Here is a 24,964-nt window from a genome sequence, read left to right as displayed (position 1 = left end):
TCTCTATAAATAAATAAATAAATAAATAAATAAATAAATAAATAAATAAGTAAGCAAGTAAAAAAATCTTAAAAAAAAAAAAAAAAGTCTACTTCATTTACTCCCGCAGTCATCAAGAATGAAATTGGATGTAAATGCTTTGGATTCTACACACTTGTGCACTCCCTCCTCAATAAACACTAACATAAAAACGCCAAAGAAACCAGCTCTTTAGTGTGCGTTAACATGAGCTTACAATTGAAGTACAATTTAAAAATGTAAGCATACAACTAGGCTTTACCAAAGAGGAACATGTTTATTTCACTTAAATTCTTAAAAATACTTTTTGGCAGTTGTCACATAAAATGTCCTAATGTAAAAAGACTTCAATAAAAAGAAAAGAAAAGCATGAAAAAAACAGACCCAAAATGTTAAGATTTTATTTACAAAGCTTCTTTGTTGTACAGAAAGTAGAAATGCTGTTACAATCTTGGTGTAACTGGTAGCCAGACGGCTGACTCGCCAATCACAGCTATCCACGCTACAGCAAGAGTCTTACATGGAAACCTAACAACGCTTACAATTTTGCTGGGGTGCAGTCCCCAAACTTCGTGGTGAATTTCCAAAAGGGACTAAATGGAGGAAGGCGGAATGTCACAGGAACTATTCTTTGGCTCTTTGGGTGGGTGGGTGTCCAGGGGTTTGTATCACAGCTACCTTTTTTTTTTTTTTTTTAAACAGCTACCAAATCCATACGAGCAGTCCAACCAATACTGAACAGTTCTTTTTTTGCAGGTTATTTAGCATCTTAATCATCTTCTCCTTCATCGTCTGTTTCTCTCTTCCTCTTTTCACCTTTCCCGCTTTCTTCCTCCTCTGCATAATAACAAAAATTCACTTTTAGACAATTGAAAAGGCACGCTGCCTAGGCTATTGCTAATGGAGGTAAAAACAATGGACTTTTTTGATGGTTGAGAGATTAGAAAAAAAGATGTCAGCTTCATCTGACAGACAGGTTGTTCATTAAGCGGTACTAATTTTAAAAAGCATAAATAGTGACCACAGAACCAAGAAGGGCAAAATGCACAGTAGCATCTCAAATCATAGCAAAGTTCAACCAGTTTTTCCAATTTAAGTTGCAGTCTTCCAAGTGTTTCTTACACTTGCTGGTCCAATGAAACATTAGCAGTTATTAAAATGCACAGCAAGGACCTTGGAGTTAGGCTGTTTTCTGACCCATGCTCACTAACAATTGACCTTGGGCAGGTGCTCAACCTCTTCCCTTGAAGCCTGTTTCCTTGTTCTAAAATGGAAACAATGGTACTGACTTACAGTGTTATTCTGAGAATTAAATGAGATAACACAAAGTATGTAGGTTTAAGCATGGCAAGACTCAAACTGGAGCCAAGTCGACATTGACTAAAAAAAGATTAGTTAGACCCCTTAGGTATTTTGGACACAGAGGCCTACATATCATTGTTTTGTCAACTAATAAAAATTAATGGCTATTTCAATTAAACTGACTAAATCCTTGTCAAATTATGTCCCAAAAAGCTGCGTGAGGGCAGAAATCAGGTCTATCATCGTAAAGTTTGTCTAGTCCCTGGCACAGAGAACAGACGCTGAAAACGCTGGGACTGATGTAAAGCACAGCAAACAAGCTGGTGTTCTGAAACCTGCACAAGCACGGGAATCTGTACTTTCAGGGAGTAACAAATGGGTGTTTCATGGGTTTTGGTTGGGGGCGGGGGGAGGATTAACACTGATAAAATGGGAAGGTGCTATGCATATATCCTGTAAAAATTATAACCAAATTACGACTTTTTTAAAGGAAAGAATTCAAAACGTAGAAACTTCAAGCCTGCCAATAACCCAGACGATAGGGTCTAAACACAGTCCAAGTGCGGGGGCTGGAAACTGGGCCTCCGTGCCCCAGACAGGCACGCCCAGTCTCTCGCTGCAGGACAGGTGGGCGGCACGAGCACGGACACACCGACAGGGCTGTCTGTCCATACAAAGAGCCTGTGAGACCACCAGGGCAAAGGGCATTTTATTTTCTCTGTGGTTCCAAATTCTAAACTAATGGACACCCACCCCCGACTGCGTCTTTTATTTGAGGAACCAGGTACATGCATTAGACCCACCTTCATCTTCATCCTCATCGTCATCGTCTTCATCTTCATCAACTTCTCCATCATGTCCAAATTCTTCTTCCTAAGGAATGGTAATGGCATATCATTATTAAGACTAATTCTGCCAAGTTGAGAAGTACAAAAACTAAATAATTCCCCAATAAATGTAACAATCCATCAAGGAGAAAACTTTAATGTTATTTTTATCTAGTTTGATATACTGTAATGTTTTTCTTAATAAGCTTAATTTAAAATTTTCTTTGCAAATTGCTTTTCAGGAGCATTTTATTTTCCAGACATGTCTGATTAGTATACAACTTTAAATAAGTAATTTGAGAAATGACCTAAAAATCTTGAATTTCAAAGCAGGTTTGCACAAAGATTTTTCTACATTACCATTGTTATAAAAAGCTTCTCTCATGAACTTAATTTCATTAAAGGCCTATAAAAATTATACAAAGTGCTCAGAGCCTTATTTTTGTACTAAAAAACAACATGACTGTTGATGACATCTAAACTAATCCCTTGCCTGTTTTTACAAACCTCCTTGAGGGTCAAAGTCAACGCTCCTTTCTCCTGTCCTTGTATGGCATTCAGCTCCTTCTAGATATTGTATTACTAGGCATCCCATTAAACCAGACTGCCTGCTCTTCCAGGACAGGACCACGTTCTTATTTAACACTGCACCCCCCGCTCTCAGTTAGCATTCAGTAAGCATTCCATTTAGTATTTATTAAAAAGGGGGTGGGAGTTACAAGAGCTAAATTAATCAGACTGATATTAGACTATTCACAAGTATACTAATTCTTCAGGAGGCCTTTCCTTTTTCTTTTCCCTTTCTTCTTTTTAACTAACTTTGATTAGGAAGCAGGGCAGCAGAGTAGCACTGACCTCCCCACTGACTTCATCTTCATCCTCTTCCCCTTCTACATCATCGTCTTCATCTTCATCCTCTTCGTCATCAAACTCTTCCTCCTCACCATCCTCATCCTCCTCATCCTCCTCATCTTCTCCTTCTGAAAACAGCCCGAAAGGAATTCATAAATACCGCTGATGTCCCACGGGGTACCATGGAGTACCCCTGCTAAGGTGCTGGGGAACTGTGGGCTGGTCCACAGGACAGACGCTGGGCTACGAATGTCAGGGGAAACCACAAACCACAGTCACACTCTTTCTCCCAAGCCGCTGTGGCTCGGTCCTTCTGTCCAACAGAGTCTCACAAAATCCGGACGCCAGGACTCCTGGTAAACTGGATGTACACTGAAACACTCATTAAAGAAGTGAGACAAGGTCTGGCATTTGATTCCAAGGAAGGAAGGGGGTAGAGGGTAGGGTGTATGTACAATACAAGATCAGCCATAAACCAGTAATTGTTGAAGCTCTGTCATGGGAACATGAAAGTTTTGTTATTATTTCTACCTTTGTCCATGTCTAAAATTTTCCATAGTAAAAAGTTAGAAAAATACAAACAAAACAAGAAAAATCCTTTTGGGGTAAGGGTACCACTACAAAGCTTCCCAAACGGGGAACTTGGGAGAGAGACCCCTCCGACGGGCAGGAGGGGCAGGCTGAGAGGCACCACCACCCGCTGTGTCCCCGCCAGTTGGTGGAGGTCTCCAACCAGGCAGGTCCTGCCTCTCCAGTCCTGGAGCTTGCTGTGCTCCCTCCTGGCTCCTGAATGCTCTTCCCTGTCTTCTCTGGCTTATGATGACTCGACCTTTGAATCTAGGTAAAACTCACTTCCTCGGGCAGACACGCCAGACCTCCTAGTCCCAGCGCACACTCTCGCACAAGCACCTGGTGCTTCTCCTTCACCACATACTCTGCTCACCTGTGATCAGTTAGCTGTGATTACTTAACATTCTCTTCTGAGTAGACAGTAAGCTCCTAGAGGACAGAGCCATGTGCGTGTATGTGTTTTCTTCCTTTTCAAAACCGTTTTCCACAGTGTCTGGCACATAGGAAATGCTCAAATATTTGTTGCCCTGACTTATCTTCATCCTCCAAAGAATTTCCTTTATAGGCTCCTGGCACATGGGGCTGTTCAACCTGTTTTAAATGAATTCCAATAGACAACTAGAGGCACGAAGTGCTTTTAGGAATAACTGAGAACCTGTGGTGAGGGGAACAAGTGACACAAATATTTGGAACCAGGCGAGATATCCTAATCTGTGTCCATGTTACCCTCTCACATCCTATCCTATCCTATCTTTTTGCCTTATTTCCAATCTCCTGCAAAACTGTAAACATGCTTCCTGAGTTCTGCTACACCAATAACCACACCCAAGCTGCCCAATCCTTTTCCTCCTCTGCTTTTCTTGAACTTTTGTCTTGCGTGTTTTTATCTCTAAAGAAAAGAGATATCTCAAATTATGCTTCAACGTAAAGTACAGCATAAGGAATATAGGCAATAATATGGTAATAACTATGTGTGGTGATGGTAATAGACTTATGGCGGTAACAGACTCACTTTGTAAATTATATAAATGTCTAATCACTATGCTGTATACCTGAAACTAATATAATACTGAATGTCAACTTAACTGAAAAACAAAAATTAACTCAAAACAGATCATGGACATAAGTATAAGAGCTAAAACTATAAAACTCTTAGAAAATAAAACAATGCTTCAAATGCAGTAATACCACATTTCCAGCAACATCAGAAACTGCAGAACACATTTCCTTCGTGCTGACCGATGTGAAAACCAATCACGCTGCTTCCTCTAAGCCGCCCGCAGGCGAGAAGTCGTCTCTCCTGATACTGACTCACCGTAAATGCGTCACTGTGCAAAGAGAGCACAAGCTGATCCGAAGGATATTTTGAGCAGAAAATATTCAAAGATTCTTAAAAATAACTGGGTGTAAAAACCTTGATCAAATATCTAAACTAAAACTGTATTCTAATTCCATGTTACATCCAGATATTATTTTCCTTATTAATGAAAAATGAAATCCAACATATAGTACTTTGAAATCATTACCTTCTTAAGCCACAGTCATATATTAAAAGCAGGAAAGCTATTTTATTTATTTGGAAATAACATGTATCAGGTACCCACTAGGTGCTGGGCCCTGTGAACACAGGAAAAAAGCCCCTCCCCAAGAAGACAATCTCAGCACAGCTGGAAGGGACAAGAATAGCAGAGAGTGACAAGTGCTATGAATGAGGCAGCAAGGGGGTGTTCTAGCACGCTCACGAGCCTAACCTCCGCAGGTGTCAGAAGTCTTCCTGAACTGTTGACAAAGGTGAGTTTGCAAGGATAAGGAAGCAGTAACCGAGACAAGGGAACAGCTAGGAGGAAGTCAGGGGCCATGAAACCACCGTCCTTTCAGTGAACCGTGAATCCCAAGTCCTTAATGAGCTGCAGCCGTCTATGATCTCTAGGCTCGAAATTCAACACATTAGCTAACAAACCATTTTTATTTGGAATCACTTAAAGTCTTCAATATCCCAAGAGCTTATTCAAAATTAAGCAGAGGTCCTAGCTCCAAATCTAATCAATGCCTATATGCATGGATAGGAATTATTTTTCTCAATAGCAATAACATTCAGAACTCTTTATCAGAACTCTTGAAAGGCAGAAATTAGGTTCACTAAAAGTTACATCCAATCACCTTCATCATCTTCTTCTTCATCCACACCATCCACTTCGGCATCTGAGTCAGGAGCTTCTCGATCCTCTCGGTCATAGCCATCCAGGTAGGTCAACTGGGGCAAGAGCTTGAAGACGCTGTCTCGGTAGTCGTTCAGGTTAGTAACCTCACAGTTAAACAAATCCAGGCTTTTCAGACATTCCAACTTTTTCTGAAGAAAAGGATCAAAAAACACACCTCCTAAACCAAAGGAACGTAACAACAAAACCCTTCTCCTAGAGAGGTAAAAATCTAGGCTCATATTTAATTAGCTACTACCCACTCGGCCTCATACATAGGAAAACATTTCAAGTCCTTTGCAACCTTTATATTAGAGGCCACTCGATTTTTAACTAGTCCTTCCCTCCTGCATCTACTTTCCTCAAAGAACTGTCTTCTCCTGGCAGCATTAGTCTTCAGAAATATGAAGTTGGAAAAGTAGTTATTAAAACCGATCTTTTCACACTATGAAACAAATCAAAGAATTTAATAAATTTGTTTGAAAACTGAGTTTAAACATTTGAGTCATCAAGTGGCCAATAAGAACTGAGTATTGAGCATAGTCTTCAATGCTTTGGGGGAGTACAGGAAAAAAACAAAAACAAAGACTCAATCAATCAATCAACTCAATCTCACAGTGCCTGAGATTCCTATCTGGGGACACAGATGGGAAACACTGGAGGTCGGAATGTAAAAAAATCGCACAGTGTTGGGGTGCAGACATTTTCTGGGAAGATGGGAACCAATACAGGCTGGAGAAAAAGAAAGGAAACTCAGAGTTCAAATTCAGAAATAGAGCAACATTACGCTCTCTTCTTTTATAATTTTTGAGGAAATAATCATTTACCAGACTTTTCCATGTAATGTTCTTCTGATGTTACCACACCTCGAAACTTGGTTGTAACACCTCATTTGTTGGGAGCCTCCACTTCACTTATCCATAATAGTCAGGGTGTAAAAGCTAGGCCCAAGAAAAATCTTTCTGAGCAATCAAAGTAGATAGAAAAAGTTCCAGGTATTCTACTCAGATCTTCATCTGTTAGGACACCAGTGTATTAGTACTTCAACCGCACATCTATTAAGCTTTGATTAAGAGTGAATTAAGAGCTTGGGAGGGCGGAGGTATCATCACAAGCAAGTGAGGAGAGCACAGCAGGAGTGACAGCAGACCCTCTCAGGGAGAGAGGAGAGGGTGAGAAAGCACAGAAAGCACACGTGAAGTGCTCTGTAGGCTGGTGTCTTTTAGAACAGGGGCAATGAGCCCGGAGGGTGCATATTACACAGCTTCATAAACTTTTAATCATTCCGAATCAAGAGAAAAGCTCAGTATTCTCTAAGAAAAAAAAATACAAAAGTAGGAAGAGGCTCTCTGCATGAAGTTAAGTTGCAAAAAATCAATGTTGATGTTTAAAGGCTTTTATGTTTTATTGGGAAAGCTACTTCAACATTCATAAGGACCCGAGGAGGAATGCAGACTAAACAACACCTTGTCTTCAGGACCTGAGACACCTCTGTATTTGTCTGCTGGCCCATTCTGGCCCACTGCCTGTTTTTGCAAAATAAGTTTCATTCAAACACAGCCACTCATTTGTTTACATATTATGTATTGTTTCTTTTGTGCTACAGTGGGAAAGCTGAGTAACTGTGACAGAGACTGTATAGCTGACAAGGCCTAAATGATCTATTATTGTGCCCTTTGGAGGAAAGTGTTGCTGACCCCTGCACTTACAGAGTCGTCATCTTCCTGGTCAGACATGAAGTTCCCACACTTATTTTATTTTTCACTGAGCAGCCCCCTTGGGAACGTGGAGCAGAGTTACAGCAACAGGAAACCGTACTCCTCAAAACACCAGCGTTATGTAAGTCAGTCCCCTGAGGTCTTCAGAAAGCCGTCCCCAGGCCTTCTCACCGTGGGGAGAGACGCTTTTACCTAGTGTCGCTTTCAGAGTAGGTTCCCCAGTGGGCAGCCCTGACCCCCAGAAGCCCAGGTATGAATTCTCACCCAAGAGAAAAAAAATGCTGAAATACCACCCCGGACAACTAGCTGGCATACTGGGAACTCCCTTCTCTTCACAAAAAGACTGATTCTATACCAGCTAGGATATGAGCACAATTTAGATAGCTTTCCCAAAGACACGCAGTCTAAAAATTCATTGCTCAAACTCACTCCCCAGAAAAGGATGCACAAAGAATGCACACAACCTCTGATTTTTAATGCTCCACAGTGCCCAAGCCCTTTCTCCAGTTCTCTCAACTATCCCATCATACAGGGCCTCCAAGGCTCTCCTGTTTTTGAAACTCTACGAATCTGTGATGTTTTTGACTACTTCTTAAAAAAGAAACCATTATAATTCGAACATGCCAAACAGTATGCTAGAAAACTAAGTGAAAACAAATAACAAAATCACAATTTTAGTACCCTAGAACTGTTTAAAGTAGTAACATTACACTTTAAGGCCCCAAATACACTACACACATCATTCAGGATCTCAATGTAATGTCTAAATACTGCTAAAAAGAAGATTCACAACTGTATCATACCATAAATTTGGCCTAAAACGAAAAGGCTAGCCATAATAAACATTAAACATTTTATTAACAATAATTTTGCTTGCCTTCTTAGAATTTAGAAGGGCTTTGGGGGATGGTTTGGATGGCCCAGGTCTCTTAAAAAAGGTGTCCAAGGACGTTTGAATTGATGCCTTCTTTGTCTCTCGATTAATATCCCTGTAGCAAGCAGAGGCATTCACAATCATTGCAGTGACTGTAAGAACTGGGCTCAATGCAGACGGTGTTTAAAATGTATGTTAATGAGGATGAGGATGGTGTTTTTCCCCACTGAAGAATACTTTCAGAATTCAAAATGGACCCAACACGTCCCCCCTCACCTTCTCCTACAATTTCATTTTATTCCATGTTCTAACTTCAGAAGACCCACTTAGCACCTCTTGGACTCTGAGCAGCAATTTCAGAGATGGGCAGGAGCTCGGGCTTTTGCAGAGAGTCCCAGGTGTGCAGTCCCGGGTGTGCAGGCCTGCAGCTTTCTCACAGGCTAGCCACGTGTGTGACTCTGGACAAGGGGTTCAGCCTCTCCCAAGCCTCAGCTTCCTCGTGTGTAAAATAAGGGATGTGCTATTTCTATCTACTTTGCAGAAATCTTCCTTGAGGTTACCAATGAGAAAACATACATAAAGCATCCACTACAGTGTATGGCACACAGCAGATCCTCCAAAAATGATAACTACAACAATGATTCCTTCTCATTCTCCCCTGCCCCAGGGGACCAAGACTTTCGCAGCCACCAAAGGGCCCTCATACATCACTGACCAGATCAGGAACACCCAAGCAAACAGCTCCCACACACAATGTTTGCCCCTGCTCTGCCTCTGCGTGCTGGGCACGGACAAAGGCTTCTGACGAAACATCAGAGAGGACTCGGGTTGCCATAAGAATTAGACAGCAGCCAGTGATCTAGGATGAAAAGGTACTACCTGGTACTCTGTTCCAGAAAAAAGGGGTTCCCATGCTCACAGTGACCCTAAATTGACAAGCCTGTCATTAACACAAATAATAAAGGCTCAGTGTAGTTATCTGACTGAGAGACCATTGGCACTTCATTTAGTGCTACTGTTGGAATAGTTTAGGCCAACTTGGGTATAGAATAAATTTGCAGATAAAAAAAGAACAGGTCCCAAGAATAGCACAAAGAACAGTACAAAGAATGGTGGACTTGGATTTGAGTCCCTGTTCCTCCATTTATCCTGTGACTGATGAGTATTTGTTTTCTAAACTTGGTTTTCTCTACAGTCATTCTCTCTTCTGTAGCTTATATGAGAATACGGTGGGCCAATGTTAATGTCCTCGAACACTGCAAATCTCAGTAAATGTTTATTTAAACACTGGAAATAGGGATTGGTTTGGAAGAAAAGAAGTGGTAAAAATGAGGGAGTCTAGCCCTGAGCAGTGCGGCTCAGCTGGCTGGGTGCCCTCCCACAAAGCAGAAGGTCACCAGTCTGATTCCCGGTCAGAGCACATGCCTGGGCTGCAGGTTTGGTCCCCAGCCAGAGTGAGTTTGGGAGGCAACTGATCGATGTGTCTCTCACACATTGATGTTTTTCTCCCTCTTTCTTCTTCCCTTCCCCTCTCTCTAAAAATAAATAAATAAATAAATAAATAAAATCTTTAAAAAGGGGGAGGGGTCCTAAGTATCTGGGTATGCCTATCTATAGCAGAAAAACAGGGGTAAAACTGATGGAGCAAAGGCGAGAAAAGGTTCCCAACATTTATGAGAAATATGAGCTAAATACAGTCCACTTCATGAAACATACACACAAAGCGGCTCAGTAAAGGATGATTACATCTACGCTGGAGTATCACCTCAGTTATTAAGAGGGAAAAGACCCTATGATTCTGACGGGAAATCCTCTTCATTGAAAGAAATCATAACTCTATCTTCCTTTGAAACACTAACAGAACATTCTGTAAAACTGATGTGAAATCCAATTATAAATATGGTGTGACATCAGAAAAGACACATAGTAGAGGATCCCCTCACCCTCTTGGGTTTTGCTCTTCTGGATCCTGAAAGGCAATTCTTATCTGCTGTATAACCCTCTTCCAGCGGATGTCTGGAAGTTAATACAAACACTGACTTTATGTACATCATGTTAGCCTCATTAAAATGGAATCCTACCTGCATGCCAGATTTGTAGAATTTCATATTTGGGAAAAGCAGTCATTTTAACAATCTCAAATTCACAGGAATTTCCAGATGCTAGCCAAAAGAACAGCCAGTGGGTCTGCCCCGTACCCTGCATTAATTCCTGCCCCAAAAAGCTCTTTTCCGGACACTACAACTTCCACATAGGCTAGACCCCCATTAGCAAGGCTTCCCAACTTACGAAGCAAACTGCATCACCTTATTTTATTCTCAGGACTTCTAAGTGAGGTAAGTAAGGTAGGGAGTATTATACTGTTTCGTGAGTGAGGAAACTGAGGCCCAAGAGAAAAGAAGCAATTTGCCCAAGGTCACACAGCAAGTCTATAACCCACTGCACTTGAACTTAACTTTCCATAGCTTATCCCAGTACATAAGGCTGAGGAGGACTTGGGGGTTCCCATGCAAAACTATGGGCAACTGTGAGCAGCTAGAGCACAAGACAGGAGCTCGGAGACCTAAGATGTACTGCGACTATCCTGGACTTCTGTTCCATCCATAATTCAGGTATGCCACCAAATACAAATAACTGTTTCTATAAGAGTACAGGAGAGCCTAGCCGGTCTGGGGGAAAATTAAATGTTTAATTTCTTAAACATGTGAAATTTTTAAAGGGAAAAGAAAGTGAAAGAGAGGGAGAGAAAATTCCCCTTTGACGGAAGCTACCACAGTATCAGGCATTCATTTGTTATTTCCAATCATTTCCCTTACTATAAAGAAATATGAAAATGAAAATGACCAATAAGTCCTGGTTTCCAAATTCTCAATTACTTACCAAGGGTTCCAAGGTGCTGATATCTTTCAGTTTATTTCCACTTAAATTTAGATGTGTGAGATTTGGAAGTTTTTCTGCCAACATGTCCAGACTTCCACAGATTCTATTGTCACTGAGCTCGAGCTGCAAGAGAAAACGCACACAACACACACACAAATATACGGAGGAGCACGTGTCATTAAGGCTCTAAAGAGCAGATAGTTCCTACACACCAAGGTCAAAAACCCTGTTTTTATTAGCGCGTATCACGTTCATTTTGCTTGACTCAACCCTGCTAAGCAGTTTACAGGCCCCAGCAGCATTTCAGGGCAGGAAAGACAGCACAGGATTGAGGAGAGTTGTGTTTTCTCAACCACCTACTAATTTTAACAGTTTGCTTGAGAACTGGCCCCTAACATCAGTGAATACATTTTCTAACCTAAAAAGTGGGTCAAAGCAAATTAGAATTCTTCGAGAAGTTGTAATGCTCTATACTTGCCAGGAAGGGTAAATGGTCCATGCATTCCAAACAGCTGATTGTGTGTGCCAAGCCAAGCTCGCTGTGCCCACTCGAAACCTAATCTGGCTCTGCACAGCGCTGACACACTGTGGAGTTCTACACCGGGAAGCCACCGGGGAATGTTGCTCTGAAGACCACAGTAGTAAAGGCCCCAAAAAGCCCTTAAAGAAGGCCCATGACCTCAGGAAAGGGAATGGGGAAACAGCTTCAAGGTAGCTACAACCAGCTCCCTGGAGGCCACTTCTTGCATCAACCTGGCCTTTATAAGAACCTACTCTAATTTCTTAGCAGCAGGTCAAGTAGCACAGTGAGTGGTGTGCCAATGAAGGAAACGAGCCTTCAGCAAGGAATATTAGAATCTTAGAATGAAAGATATTGGAGTCTGGAAAAATTAGATGGTCAAGAGCATTTAATTCAAATTCTTTATTTTGCAGATGAAAAACGTTAGGTCATACCGCTGGTTTTAATTCCCTACTTTAAGCACCCAAAACAATGGTAACTGTATCTAACCCTTACTTACAAGTACCTAAGTGCCAGGTACTGTTTAAAGCACTAGAAATACAGGTGTGGACAAAAACAAATTCACAGTTGTTTATATAGAAAATAGTACAATAAATAATAATACAGTAATAAATTCAGTGTTTTGCATACTCACAACTAACTGTAAACCTACTTCTGCCCACCCCTGTGCATGAACTCAGTCTCACAATAACCCCACGGGGTAAGCAAAACTACTACTCCCTCTGACAGATGAGGAAAACGAATTACAAAGAGACTAGTACCATGTCCAAGAGCACACAGCTGTTACAGTGGTGGACTCATGTTTTGAGGCCAGGAAGGCTAGTTTCAGAAGAATCCATGCCCTCTACACTATGCTACGTACCCTGAAGAACATGAAAACGTCATGTAATTTTATCTATGGCATGCAATGAAATAAACCTATGATGCAGACTAGAGTAACTTCTAAAAATGTAAATAGTTGCTGAAACAATCAGTTTAAAAAACAGCTGAAGCCCTGACCAGTATGGCTCACTTGGGCACAGTCCCACAAAGCCAAAGATCGCCAGTTCAATTCCAGGTCGGGGCACATGCCTGGGTTATGGTTTCAGTCCCTGGTCAGGGCACGTACGATTGCATCTCGATGCTGCTCTCCCTCCTTCTCTTTCTCCCTCCCTTGCCCTCTCTCTGAAAAATAAATAAAATCTTTAAAACAAAAGAAAAAAAAAAACAAGCCTGCTGTTCAGGTGTAATTACATATTTCAGAAGAGGAGAATGTAACATTTCAGACAATTCTTTCCTTCCCATAGGATGTTCCAGTCAAACAGCTTGCACTATATGGTTTTTAATTTTTTGTTTGTTTACTGAGAAGAGAAAGAGAGCAACAGTGATTGGCTGCCTCCCATACACGCCCCGACCAGGGATCAAACCCGTGCCTAGGTATGGGCCCTGACTGGAATCGATCCCCCAACCTGCTGGTGTGTGAGACACCGTTCCAACCAACTGAGCCACACTGGCCAGGGTTCACTGTATAGATTTTAAAATATAAGTCTACAGTCAACAAAGACTCAAGTATTAGCTTTATTGAGATATTAGTAAATCAAAATAATAAAGGGAATACTTATTTTCATCAGCCAGAATATCACACATATGTAATATTCACATCCTTTCAACAAGAGTATCTTAGGTAGTAGAAATAAGGCAATCCGTCAAAGGATTAAGTAGCATTATTAATTTGAAATGCAAGCAATGTGTAACTCTAGGAAGCTTGAGACATTTATTTATACCAAATTTCTTTCAGATCCTGTTTCTTGCTATAAAACCACCCGTGCTGTAGGAAGTACATAAAGTCCACATCAGCTGCGAGAACATCTATCTGCCTTTAAGTCTGATTCATGGGTATTTCCATTCCTCGCTCACTAACTCTACAAGTGACTGATTAAAATAAGACTTCAGAAGGATTTGATAAAGCCTCTATATTGATGATCAACTGATACACTTTCTGAATAAGTCTGGCAGCACACAGACCATGGTAATTCAGGAAAATGTATTGGGATGCTAAGAAAACAGAACACAAAACACATACTACTAGGATCTGCGGGCATCAAGTTCACGTGGACAGATGCTAAAAAGCCATCGGTTGTTTAACGGGCTAACCAGAGCTTCCAGTGTCACCAATAACCCATGCAAATAAAAAGGATGACTCCTGAATCGCTAAAGCACATACTTATCAGAAGAAAGGAGACATTTACCCATTTAAATATAACAGGAGTCATATGTATAGGAAGCAGGTCACCCTGAAACCCATGAGGGCTGTCTGAGCGTTTACTACCTAAATAAGGCAGACAAGTAAAAAGCATTTCTAGTTTTTAATTCATGTGCTTAGGGGAAAAACAAGTCCCTCTCAGGACTCAGAAGGAAACTATAGGAACAACATACTGGCCCTTAGCTTAAATTTGATCACACCTTTGTTTAGACAATAAAGTGAACACCTAAACAGTAAAGGATTCTGCAACACTTACATGACCACATAACTTTCTGTATGTAGTAAAAAAGGTACTGGGTTAGGAAAAAGGAGACATGGAGTCTAGTTTTGGCTCTAGCACTAAGCACCTTTGTGGGTAGCTTTAAGCAAATTACTATACCTTCCTAGGTCTACTAGTGTGCCTGTAAAAGAAGGTGCTGGGCTAGAAGATCAAAGTTTCTTCCAGTTTTGATTTTCTGGGGTTCTATGACAGTTAAATGTACAAGGACATGAAAAAATGTCTCTCTCTTTAATTTAAAGAAGGGGTTGGAGGTGGATAGTGACTGATTTGCAATCAGACCAATGTAGTGCTAACAGCAGACCACCAGCTAGGATAAGGAAATACAGAGTGTTGTGACAATGGATTCTTACAGTAAGTCACAACATATTTTAAACTTCTAGTCATTAAAAATTATGCGATGGATTTGAATGATCATGAAGACTATAAATTTGAAGTCTTTACTACTTAAACTCACCCTTAATCAATAAATAGAAAACATGAAAAGTGGTAGGCACTTGTTTCCTAAACCAGAGCATACTAAGAATGAAATGTATCTAACATTATAGCAACAAATGTATATTATTAAGTAATACATTATTCACAAATTAATTATTCTTCATAATTATTCTACTATTTATTTAGCATCCAACATCTATTATTTCCAAACATCACAGCAATTCTGTAAGGCCAGGTGGTATCACCAGTTTATAGGTGAGGAAATTGAGCCTTAAAAGGATTAAGTAACCTGCAGAAGATGACCCATCAAGGAAACGAAAGAGCTGTAATTCAATCCCAGATATGCCTGGTTCTAAAGGCCTGTGCTTTCTGCTCCGATAAACGCTTCCTTACAGGTAAAATCATACATTTTCCCCTTGTCAGGATGGTTCTCTCTTTTACTGTTAAAGAAAAAGCACTTACCTTTTTCAATTTTGGTAGTTTGGGGAGATTTGAAACTGAAATCAAGCCTACATTAATTAAACTGAGGAACTCTAAGTTCACAAATTCAGCTGTTAAGCCCTCAATTTTTCCATCATTCGATTTGCAATTGTCCAGGACAAGTTCTCGAACCTGTGGATGACAAAGGAAGAAGAAAAAAGGACAAGCTTTCAAAAAACACACAGAAAACAAAAAAACAAAACAAAGCAAAAGTGCCAACCATAAACACCCAGCAAAACACACCCGTATATAGAGGCAGCCTCTACTTAGACCTAGATCACAGTTATAAATAAATGAAAAATGATTAAGCCTTTAGTAACAATATACTAATAGATACCAAGGGTGGAATGTTACACCATGGTATAAATAAAGATTTAAACTCTTTCCTTTCCAGAGACAGAAACTACAGTTCTTAAGATATAAGTGAAGAAACCGTATCTCCCCTATTCCTTTTCCCAAGTCTGTTCTCCAAGGGGTAGCCTTGACTACAAATACGGAGTGAAGAAACCCCTCACCCTCTTTCAGGCCGAGTCTCTACCTCAAGGCCCAGGAGAACGACACAAGGGAAGGAGGAATGCTTTACTTTTCCTATCAAGATCACAGAGATTGCGGCAGCACCGTACACTTCCACTTGTGGTTTTTATTAATCTTCACTCAGATTATATTGTCACTAAGAAGGGATCAAGATGCAAAGGCCTTAATTCAAAACAAAGACCAATTTGGGTTACCTTTGAGAACGACAGTGGGGAGAACTGTCAGACATTACACTGGGTTCCTTTCTCAGGCCATAAAACCTCCTTTGGAGGACCTGAAGTTCAGAACTCAAATCCATCCAAGGGTGTCACATCTGAAGATTTTGAATACTGATTATTTAACAGTCTACTGTGTGAATACTATACTAATCCTTATTGCCACTCTTGCTCTGTGGCTGACTTTGAAACTTGCAACTTTTTTAACACGTTTTGATCCATTTATAGTGATGCAAATTAGTTTTAACTGCCAAAGGCATTCTTGCAGCGAATCTACCAAGTTGAATAACATCAATCAAGTGTGTGTGTGTGTGTGTGTGTGTGTATATATATATATATATATATAGAGAGAGAGAGAGAGAGAGAGAGAGAGAGAGAGAGAGGGAGAGGGAGAGAGGGAGAGAGAGGGAGAGAGAGAGGGAGGGAGAGGGAGAGGGAGAGGGAGAGGGAGTGTTAGTTAAAGGGAGATGCCGACAGTTCTAAAATGATGAGCTAGTTAGTACTGGCTTCATCCTCCCTTACAGAATCCAAGGATCCTACTCCAGCAATTGCTATCACTTATGGAGAACTTACTATTCTGCGTACCACCCTCCCCCGCTGCACAGAGAAGGAAACAGATTTATAGAGTCAGTGATACCCACACCACCACAACTTCTCACTGCCCTGTCTGCTTCCTCCTCAGAAGCCCTGGTTTCAGTCAGGATGCATGTGGTCCTATACCTTTTTACTTCTTTCCTCCCATCTTTCCTTCCTTCCTTTTCTCTAGATACCTCTGCTGTTCTTCCTTTTCCTGATGAAAATTAGCACACGTGAAAACCTAACAGGTCAACTAATGAGAGCCAGGCTCTGGAGACAGATGCCTGGGCAGAATCCTGGCTCTGCCACTTAAAACCCATATGATCTCAGGCAAGCCACTTAAGCTCTCTGCGCCTCAGTTTCCTCATCTGTGAGGTGGGAAAACAGTACCCACTTCAAGCACCCACTAGTGCTTGAGACTTAGTAAATGCTGAGAAAGTAACCTCTGGGGAAAGGGAGAAGGGGGATGACAGGGACCTCTGCTGTCTACTTTAGTCTTATCTTTGCTTTTCTTTTACAAGCAGGTATTTCTTTTGTATTAAGAAAACCCCAATAAACTATGGAAAATGTGAATTGTAATGGCCACCAACCTAAGTAGTATACTTCGACACTACTAAGATGGCCCCATTTGGTTTGGGGAACTTTCTATAACTGTATCTGACAGAGAATGCAAAATTATCATACAGAATGACACCAATATGCCAAAAGTCAATTAAGGAGGATTTAGAGTTAGCCATATTGCCTCTTAAGCCATTCTGCCTTCCAGCTCACTGGGTGAAATCACCTTTTGGACAATTTCTCTCAACTAGTAAAATTTTACTGTAACGAGAATCATCAAAAAACTACCATACATCAATTAAATGTGAGTTAAAACATGTTTAAGAATCAAGAGGAGGAAATTGGGAGAGGAAATGTTAATTTAAAGTGGTTCTAATTTGCAGGTTTAACAAATGAGTATAGAAGATGACAGAGAGGAACTGAGGTTCTGGTTTAGAGAAAGGGGAACCATGTAGCTAGATGGAAATGAGAAAGGAACAGCTTGCTGAGGGAGGGGTAAGGAATTACAAAAGGGATACCAAGCTTAAGTTTCCCGTGGGATGGCCGTATGAAAGGAAGAGGACAAAGGATGGAATCCTGGGGATGCTGCAAAGAACACTTGAAAAGAATCGGGAGTACCCAAGAGTGAAGCATGAGTTGGAAACACCCAGAGAGGCTTATGAAATAAGGCACAAGAAGTGATTGAAAAAATTAGAAAACTTAAATGCCCATCAACAAGAGATTCATTTCCAGGATACACTTTGGGATGAAAAAAGTACAGAATGTATGTTATTATTTACATAATATACCACGCATTCACTTTCTTATATGTACGTAAAATCTCATAGGAATCACCTCTCAGGGAGAGAAAGGGAGTGGCTGGGAGACTTTTCTCTAGAGCCTTATTTTGTACTTCAATGATGAGACTATTAATCTATGTTTAAAAATAAAAGGTAAAAAGCCCCAGCTGGTGTGGCTCAGTGGCTTAAATGCCAGTCTGTGAACCAAGGGGATGCCAGTTTGATTCCCAGTAAGGGTAAATGCCTGGGTTGCAAGCCAAGTCCCCAGCTGGGGGCACGTGAGAGGCAACCACACACTGATGTTTCTCTTTCTCTCCCTCTCTTTCTTGCTCCCTTCCCCTCTCTCTAAAAATAAATAAATAAAACCTTCAAAAAAATAAAGGTAAAAAAGTCACTGCTAAGAATATTGCATGGGGTGGCAGGATTGCAGGGGACCAGCAGATGATGCAGTGGGAGAAAACCTGGATATAAACAAAACCTACCTTCTGATCATAAGCACAATCACATTAATACAAAACATATTAATGTTTATCACTATTGATACTTTGGTATATTTTTTCAGCCTTTGTGTATTTAAATATAGGTGAGATAAAACTACATAACTTAGCATACTTTAAAGTAACAGCTGAGTATCTGTTAATAGCTAAAGAAAGTGTATGGATGTACCATAAATTGCAATCCTCCCTCTAGAACAGTTCATTTTCCCTATTATAAATAATGTCATAGTATCTTTTCATGTAAAACTTCTTATGTAATTATGATTGTTTCCTCACAATCTATTGCTAGGTGAAAGAATATACCATTTGAGTCTGTTATTGAGTTATGAGTTCTTTATTTAAAATGGCAACCAACCCCTCTTTTTAACACTTTTTATGACCTTTCTTGATATTCAGAAATTCCAAGTATTTGCATTTATTCACCTTTTTCTTGAGGATATTGTTTTTACCCTGAGGAAAAAAAGCACCCCAAAACAAAGAGACAAAAAAACCAGACAAGCCATAAAATACAAATCATCAATAGACACTTAATGTGCATTTTATAAAGAACATCAAAATTGGTGAATTTTCATGCAACCATTTTAATACTGAAGATGGAAGCAGATACACAACTGAAACGCAAAAATAAAGATTGGTGCGGTGTATGGAGAAGGGGCTGTGACTGATCCAATGTGTCAAAAGTGGTTTATGATGTTTTTTGGTACTACTGACATTTTGGCCAAATAATTCTTCGCTGTGGGGCCGTCTTATGCACTGGAAGATGTTTAGCAGCACCCCTGGCCTCTACCCACTAGAAGCCAATAGCGGGAGATAGCTGACACACTCAAAATATCCAAATCAATAAAGTTATTGGTGAAAATGAAAACTGTGTCAAACGTTAACAGACTTTTTGGGCAACCCAGTATCATTGTGCTATTGTTGGAGGAAGGGTCGTTCTTCCTGTGCAGAAAACAGCTAGAACAGGCACAGTTACAGGTGAGTCTACAAGCGGAGAGCAAGAGCTTCAGGGAACACACATGGAGACCTTTAATTTTCTCTATGAATAGGAAGCAAGAGAATTTACTGGGGTGCGTGGGGCCAAGAGCTGTATAGCTCAGCAGAGAAGGCACGTCCCTGCACTTTTCTAGGAAGGCTGAGGATGTAAAGAAATGTGCTACGCCAGAACAGGACTCCAGAGGCACAGTAAGAGGACAGAGCAGAGTGGGAATTACTGCAGAAAGCAGAGACCACAGGAGGGCCCCACTGAGTGCTGTGCCCAAGTGTGACAGGCCTGGGGCCATCTAGCCTGTCTGAGGTTCTAAACAGGACTCTGGTGAAAAGGTTATCTTCTCTCAGGCACCGGGTCAGCAGCCTTTGAGATAACTAAGACTGTCCACTCCCTCATTCCTTCCAGAAGTGTGAAGGGGTCCAGCCTTCCTCAGCAGGGAGAATACACCTGTGCAGGAGTGTGCGTGGGGTGGTGGTGGTGGAGGGAGTGGTAGACAGGCATATAGCCGTGTTGCCTCCCACTCCAAATCTGGGATAAATGGGAAATTCTAACCAAGGAGAAATGGCCCCAGTTTCTCCATTTATGCCCCAATTCCTCCATGACTACTACCTAAGGAGGTAACGGTGAGCAGGCACTTGTACATCTTAGGGAGAGCTATCTGGTCCAAAATAATTAGCTGGCCTTCTGCTCAAAAATAGGTAGTTTAACTTTTGGGGTCAAACTCACTCCTCTTCATACCCCATTTCCCAATTAAACTAGCCTTTTCTCAAACATTAATTTAAGATAAAATAAGAATTAAAAATAAAAATCTATTAATTTCTATTTAACTCTTGTTTTTCTTTTCTATAGCTAGCAGCAAAACAGTACTGTTTTCACTGAAAATTTTGAGCTATATTGTAGCTAAAAGTTATGGGGATGAGCGGGAAGCCACAGAAGACATTAAGTGACTTCCCTTCCGTCCTCTCCAATTTTATCTCATGCCCCTCTCCCCCTGCTACACTGAAAACAGATCAATTTTATCTAACTAGTTGGGTGACCTTCCCCGACGATGTTATCCTTGTTATAAGAGGGTAAAAAAAAGTATGGAGGAATTAAAGATCATTTAAATTTACCAATTCTCTTAGTTAAAAAAATAACATGATTATTATTGTAGTAAATAAAATAATCCAAAAAGGTAGAAAGAAAAAGTAACTCCTGCCACTCTTGCTCATTTCCATTCTTCTAAGTTAACCAATGTGCAAACCTTTTACCCTACTGTTAGTTTAAAAGAATGTTTTCAAAATAACAATAAAACAGATTTTTATTAGTGGGTCTCAAATGTGGTTAGGTGGTAGAACCACAGCATGAAGGAAACACCCATATCCTACTGGTGGGTAAAGGAAACCATTCTAAAAAGCAATTTGGCAGAAACAGAGATTCACTTTATGGGAGGTTCATTTCAGTACTATTTAAAATGGAAAAAAAAACACCCAAACCCAACCACCTTCTAATCACCCCCATGGGGTGCTTAAATTATAATCTATATAGACATTAACAATGAGGCTATAATGAATAATTACATAGAAAGATAAAGATGTTTACTGTCTTCAGTTATAACTAAATGCAACACAACCCGAAAGTCTAAATGGTAAAATGGGCGTATGTAAGAAATATTTAATTTTTGCTTATCTATGCTATTTTTTCTGGCTTATGTGTATCTAATTTTTCTTCAACAAATATGTATTACTTACACAAGGAAAAAAATTAGTTGCTGTGCAAACAATTAGAATACTCCACTGTACTCAAAATTGTATCACAAGAGACACAACAGCAGATGCCAATTTACTGGGGAAAAAGCCTAATTTATTTTCAGTTAGTTGGGACTAAGGAAAGACCATCCTTATTTATGGCATATTGAATGTCTCAGTCTAGCATATAGCCCAGCAGTGGCCCATAGGGGCTCAGACTGTGAACCACAGGAACTGCTTGGCTTTTAACTTTGGACAAAAATCTCAAACAGAGCTAGTAACAATGCTAGCTGTCCCTAGATGCATAGTAACAAGGTGCTCGTACCAACAACCTGTGTTGTGTGTGCCCTGTTCTAGGGCTGTACAATTTGTTCCCAGTGAAGTAACTGACAATACAAATATTTTATACGAACTATTTCCTATCCTTGCCTGCTTATATTTTTGAATGGTTAGCAGCATTCTTTATGAAAGATTACTTTCAAAAGTCATCTTCGTCATTTTTTCCACTGTGAGAACACACCTCTGATATCAAGAGCTGTTTTGGACTTAGAATTCTTCCTCTTTCCCCAAATGACAAAAGTCTTCAGGATCCCAGAGGCCAATCCAACTCTCTAAGAGGTGGCCCTGCATAAACATATGGAGCCATGCAACTAGCTGAGTTTGGTTTTAAAGGAGTCATCCTGGAATTTCTCATTTGCCAAAAGGATGATGCTTTTGTGCAAAAACACTTAACTCCTCATAAATTTCCCTTCAAAACCTACTGCATTTTTTCTCCCCAAAAGCCTTCAGTTTAAGGTCAAAGCTTTCATCTTTTCTCTTAAGAACCTAACTCCTACTGGCCTCGTCTCCATGTCAGAGTCCTTCGTCACAGCCTCCGCTGGCTCTGCAGCACTCTCAAGGCCCCTAACTGCACCAGTGCAACAGGCACCCCCGGGGTCCGAAGCCCCAGGAGGGAGGGGCTGAGCCGCCCGTCTCGTTCACACTGCTTTGCCAGGTGCTAGCATACTGCTGGTACTCAAATATCCGTTCGATAAACCGCTGGATTACTGTAGGCTAGTGCCGCCCAATCCAGTAGCTACTAATCAATTGCGGCTTTTGAGCACCTGAAATGTGGATAGAGCAACTGTCAAACTGACCTTTTAACTGAATTTAATTAAATAGACACGTGACTGGCCTGTCTTTAGCAAGAGGGTAAGGCCTAAATTGATTACTTCCAAAATTAACGCTTGCACATATATGTACTTTAAAAAAAAAGCAGCAATATATTAGTTATCTCATATAGGAAAAAATTCCATATACTGGGAACAGCAACCCAGTTGTATTTCCCATTGGGAGCAACACTGCTCTTAGTAGCTTTTTTTTTTAAATTGTCGAGTACTGTGAGGTTTTCTCTCCCTTTAAAAAAATTAACCTTTTTAATCGAATTTATTGGGGTGACGTTGGTTAATGAAATTATGTTTTAGGTGTACGATTCCATATAATACATCATCTGTAGATTGTTTTGTGTTCCCCACCCAAAGACAAGTCTTACTCAGTCCTTTATAGTACTTTAGCTTGTGCACAAAGAATTCAAATTCTACTTTTGAAAACAGTTACCACTATGTGCGTACTTTTCTTTTAGAAATTTTGGCTAAATTTAATTACTCCACATTCTATTTATTTACAACTACCCAGAAATAACGTAAGCGTCTGAAATTAACAACTCAAGAACATAACTCTTCGAGTTTCACAGTGTGAAGAAGCTTAACCCTTCAATGTACTAGCACGTGGCCGACACAAAATGTCTGACTGATGAGCCCAAGGGACGACCGTGTTCCGACCTCAACCTTAAAGGGGGGGGGGGGGGGGGCCTACTAGCGGAGATGCCCACGCTCAGATCCCTCCAGGGACGCTCGGGGTGACCACGCGGTGCGGCGCCCCCAACCTCATTTGTGGAGATCTCAGGGATTCAAAACTTCGTGCATACCAGGTAAACCCTGGCTGAATTTCCACAAGTGGGCAACTTGTTACCCACGGCTACCTGACTGCACGAAACGCACCCATCGCTTTCTGGACTGGGGTGGGAGGACTTCTCCTGGTCTACCTGCTGCCAGAGCGCGCCACTCACCGACCAGGGGGTCTGGCAGAGGCGCGGCCTCCTCGCGTGGCGGCCGGGAACCGTGGCCCCACGCCGGGCCGCGGGAAGCCGCTCCAGTTCGCGGGGAGGGCAGGGGCGGAGAAGAAACAGGCGATTCTTAAAGGCCCACCCGCCGCTCACGCAGCCGCGGCCCCAGCGTGCAGGCCGCAGTCGGCCGCACTATGCACTTGCGGGGGCAGAGGCCTCCGAGGCCCGCTGGCACCCCCGCAGCCTGGCATCGCCCTTTTAAGAAGGGAGGAGGACAGAGCTCTCCGGAGAGATGAGTCGGCGGCGGAGCGCAGGGCTCGCGCCAGAGCCAGCCGAGCCTCGGCCAGGCAGGCAGAAAACAAGGCGAGCTCCGCCCGGGGAGCGGCGGCCCGCAGCCACCGCCGGGGGCGGGCGGGTGCCCGCCAACATGGCGCTGTTTCGGCCTGTGGCGCGCCCCGGCTGGCGCGAGGAGCCGCCGCCCGCCCACACCGAGGGGCCAGCCTCCCGGCCAGGGGGCCCGGGCTCCGCCGCCGCGGCGCGCGGGAGGGAGGGCGAAGTCGCCGCCACAACGGCTCACCCGGGCCGACCGGGACCCGCCCTGGAAGGCTGGGAGTGGAGAAGGCCCGGAAGGCGAAAGGGAAGCAAGAGACGGGGTGAAGAAAGTTTTATTTTTAGTCTTGAAAAATGGCGGGAACCGCGTCCTTTTTTCAAACTTGGCCTCGGGAGGGGCGGCAGTTGCGCCACCTCCGCCGCTCGGGCTCGCCCCTCCCCCGCTCCGCGCGGGCCAGGCCGCGCCCGCCTAAGCCCCCCGGCACCCGAGGGGGCTTTTCACCCAAATCCAAGGCAAAAAGCGCCCTCCTTGCCTCATGGTCCCTGCCCTTCGGCCGGGCCGGCGCCAACCTCGAGGCCGGACCGGGGGAGCCACCCCCACACTCCGTGCTCGAGCCCCTTCCCCGGCCGGCCCGGGGCGCGCGCGAAGCCCGGCCTGGTCCGCAACGGGCCCAGCCCCGGACGGCTGCGCGGCTCCCGGGCAGGCCCGCTCCCAGCCGGGCCGCGCATCCCGGGAGGCTGCAAACATGGCTCCCAGCGTTACACAACCCCCTCCTCCCTCCCTCGCCGCCGGCCACTCGCTCACACGCTCCCCCGGGAACAACCCCAGCGGACGAGGAGCTCAAAGTTTGCTTTCCCCCACCCCACCGCCTTCCCCGGAAGGCCGCGGGGGCCCGCGGACGCCAAAGAGTTAATCCCCGCGCGCTCGCTCCCCCCTCCGCGCCCTCCCGCCCGCTCGCCCGCCTTCCCCGTCCGAGCCCGCGAGCTGCGCCCTTCCCCGCGCCGGGGCCAGAGAACCCGGGGCCCCGCAGGTGGCCACCATTACATGCAAGTCATCGGAAGGAGAGGGCTCCCTAAGGGGGCTCTGCTTACAGCTGCCGGGGTCCGGTTCCTCAGCTCCAGGTGGATCCTCCTCTTCATGTCCATGTTTCCCTCTTCCCCCCTCTTCAAACTTAACTTTCCGCGGCGGGGGCGGAGGGGGGAGAGGCGTCCCGGCCTGCGCAGCTGGGACCGTCGGAAGGGGTCTGCTGGCGGCAGAGGCCGGCGGCGCGGTCCTGGGCAGCGGGCGGCGTACGGTCAAGCGAGCGGAGCCCCCGGAGCCAAGTTACTCACGGGAGCGGAGAGAAACCATGGAGGGAAAAGGGGGCTGGAGCGCAGCGTTGGTCTCACTACCGCCGCCCCCGGCCGCGGCCCCGCACTGCGCTTAACGCGGCGACGCGGCGCAGGCTGCTCCTCCGCTC

The 24,964-nt window shown here is 43.1% G+C and overlaps 1 protein-coding gene across 1 annotated transcript; it reads right to left on the bottom strand.

Annotated features, from left to right (window-relative positions):
* Window positions 1-395: 395 nt before the first annotated feature.
* ANP32B (acidic nuclear phosphoprotein 32 family member B) lies at window positions 396-24,964 on the bottom strand. The gene is made up of 7 exons (XM_028512468.2): window positions 24,597-24,964; window positions 15,179-15,328; window positions 11,240-11,362; window positions 5,730-5,919; window positions 3,003-3,127; window positions 2,124-2,193; window positions 396-855 (listed from the first exon to the last, which is right to left on the bottom strand). Exons 1-7 carry the CDS (start codon window positions 24,648-24,650, stop codon window positions 788-790), a joined length of 780 nt encoding a protein of 259 aa, XP_028368269.1. The 5' UTR covers window positions 24,651-24,964; the 3' UTR covers window positions 396-787.

This window comes from Phyllostomus discolor, chromosome 3, assembly GCF_004126475.2.
Source record: "Phyllostomus discolor isolate MPI-MPIP mPhyDis1 chromosome 3, mPhyDis1.pri.v3, whole genome shotgun sequence".
In the NCBI taxonomy this organism is placed as follows: Eukaryota; Metazoa; Chordata; class Mammalia; order Chiroptera; family Phyllostomidae; genus Phyllostomus; species Phyllostomus discolor.
Note: the sequence above shows the minus strand (reverse complement) of the source record. Positions and strands in the feature narration are given on the sequence as shown.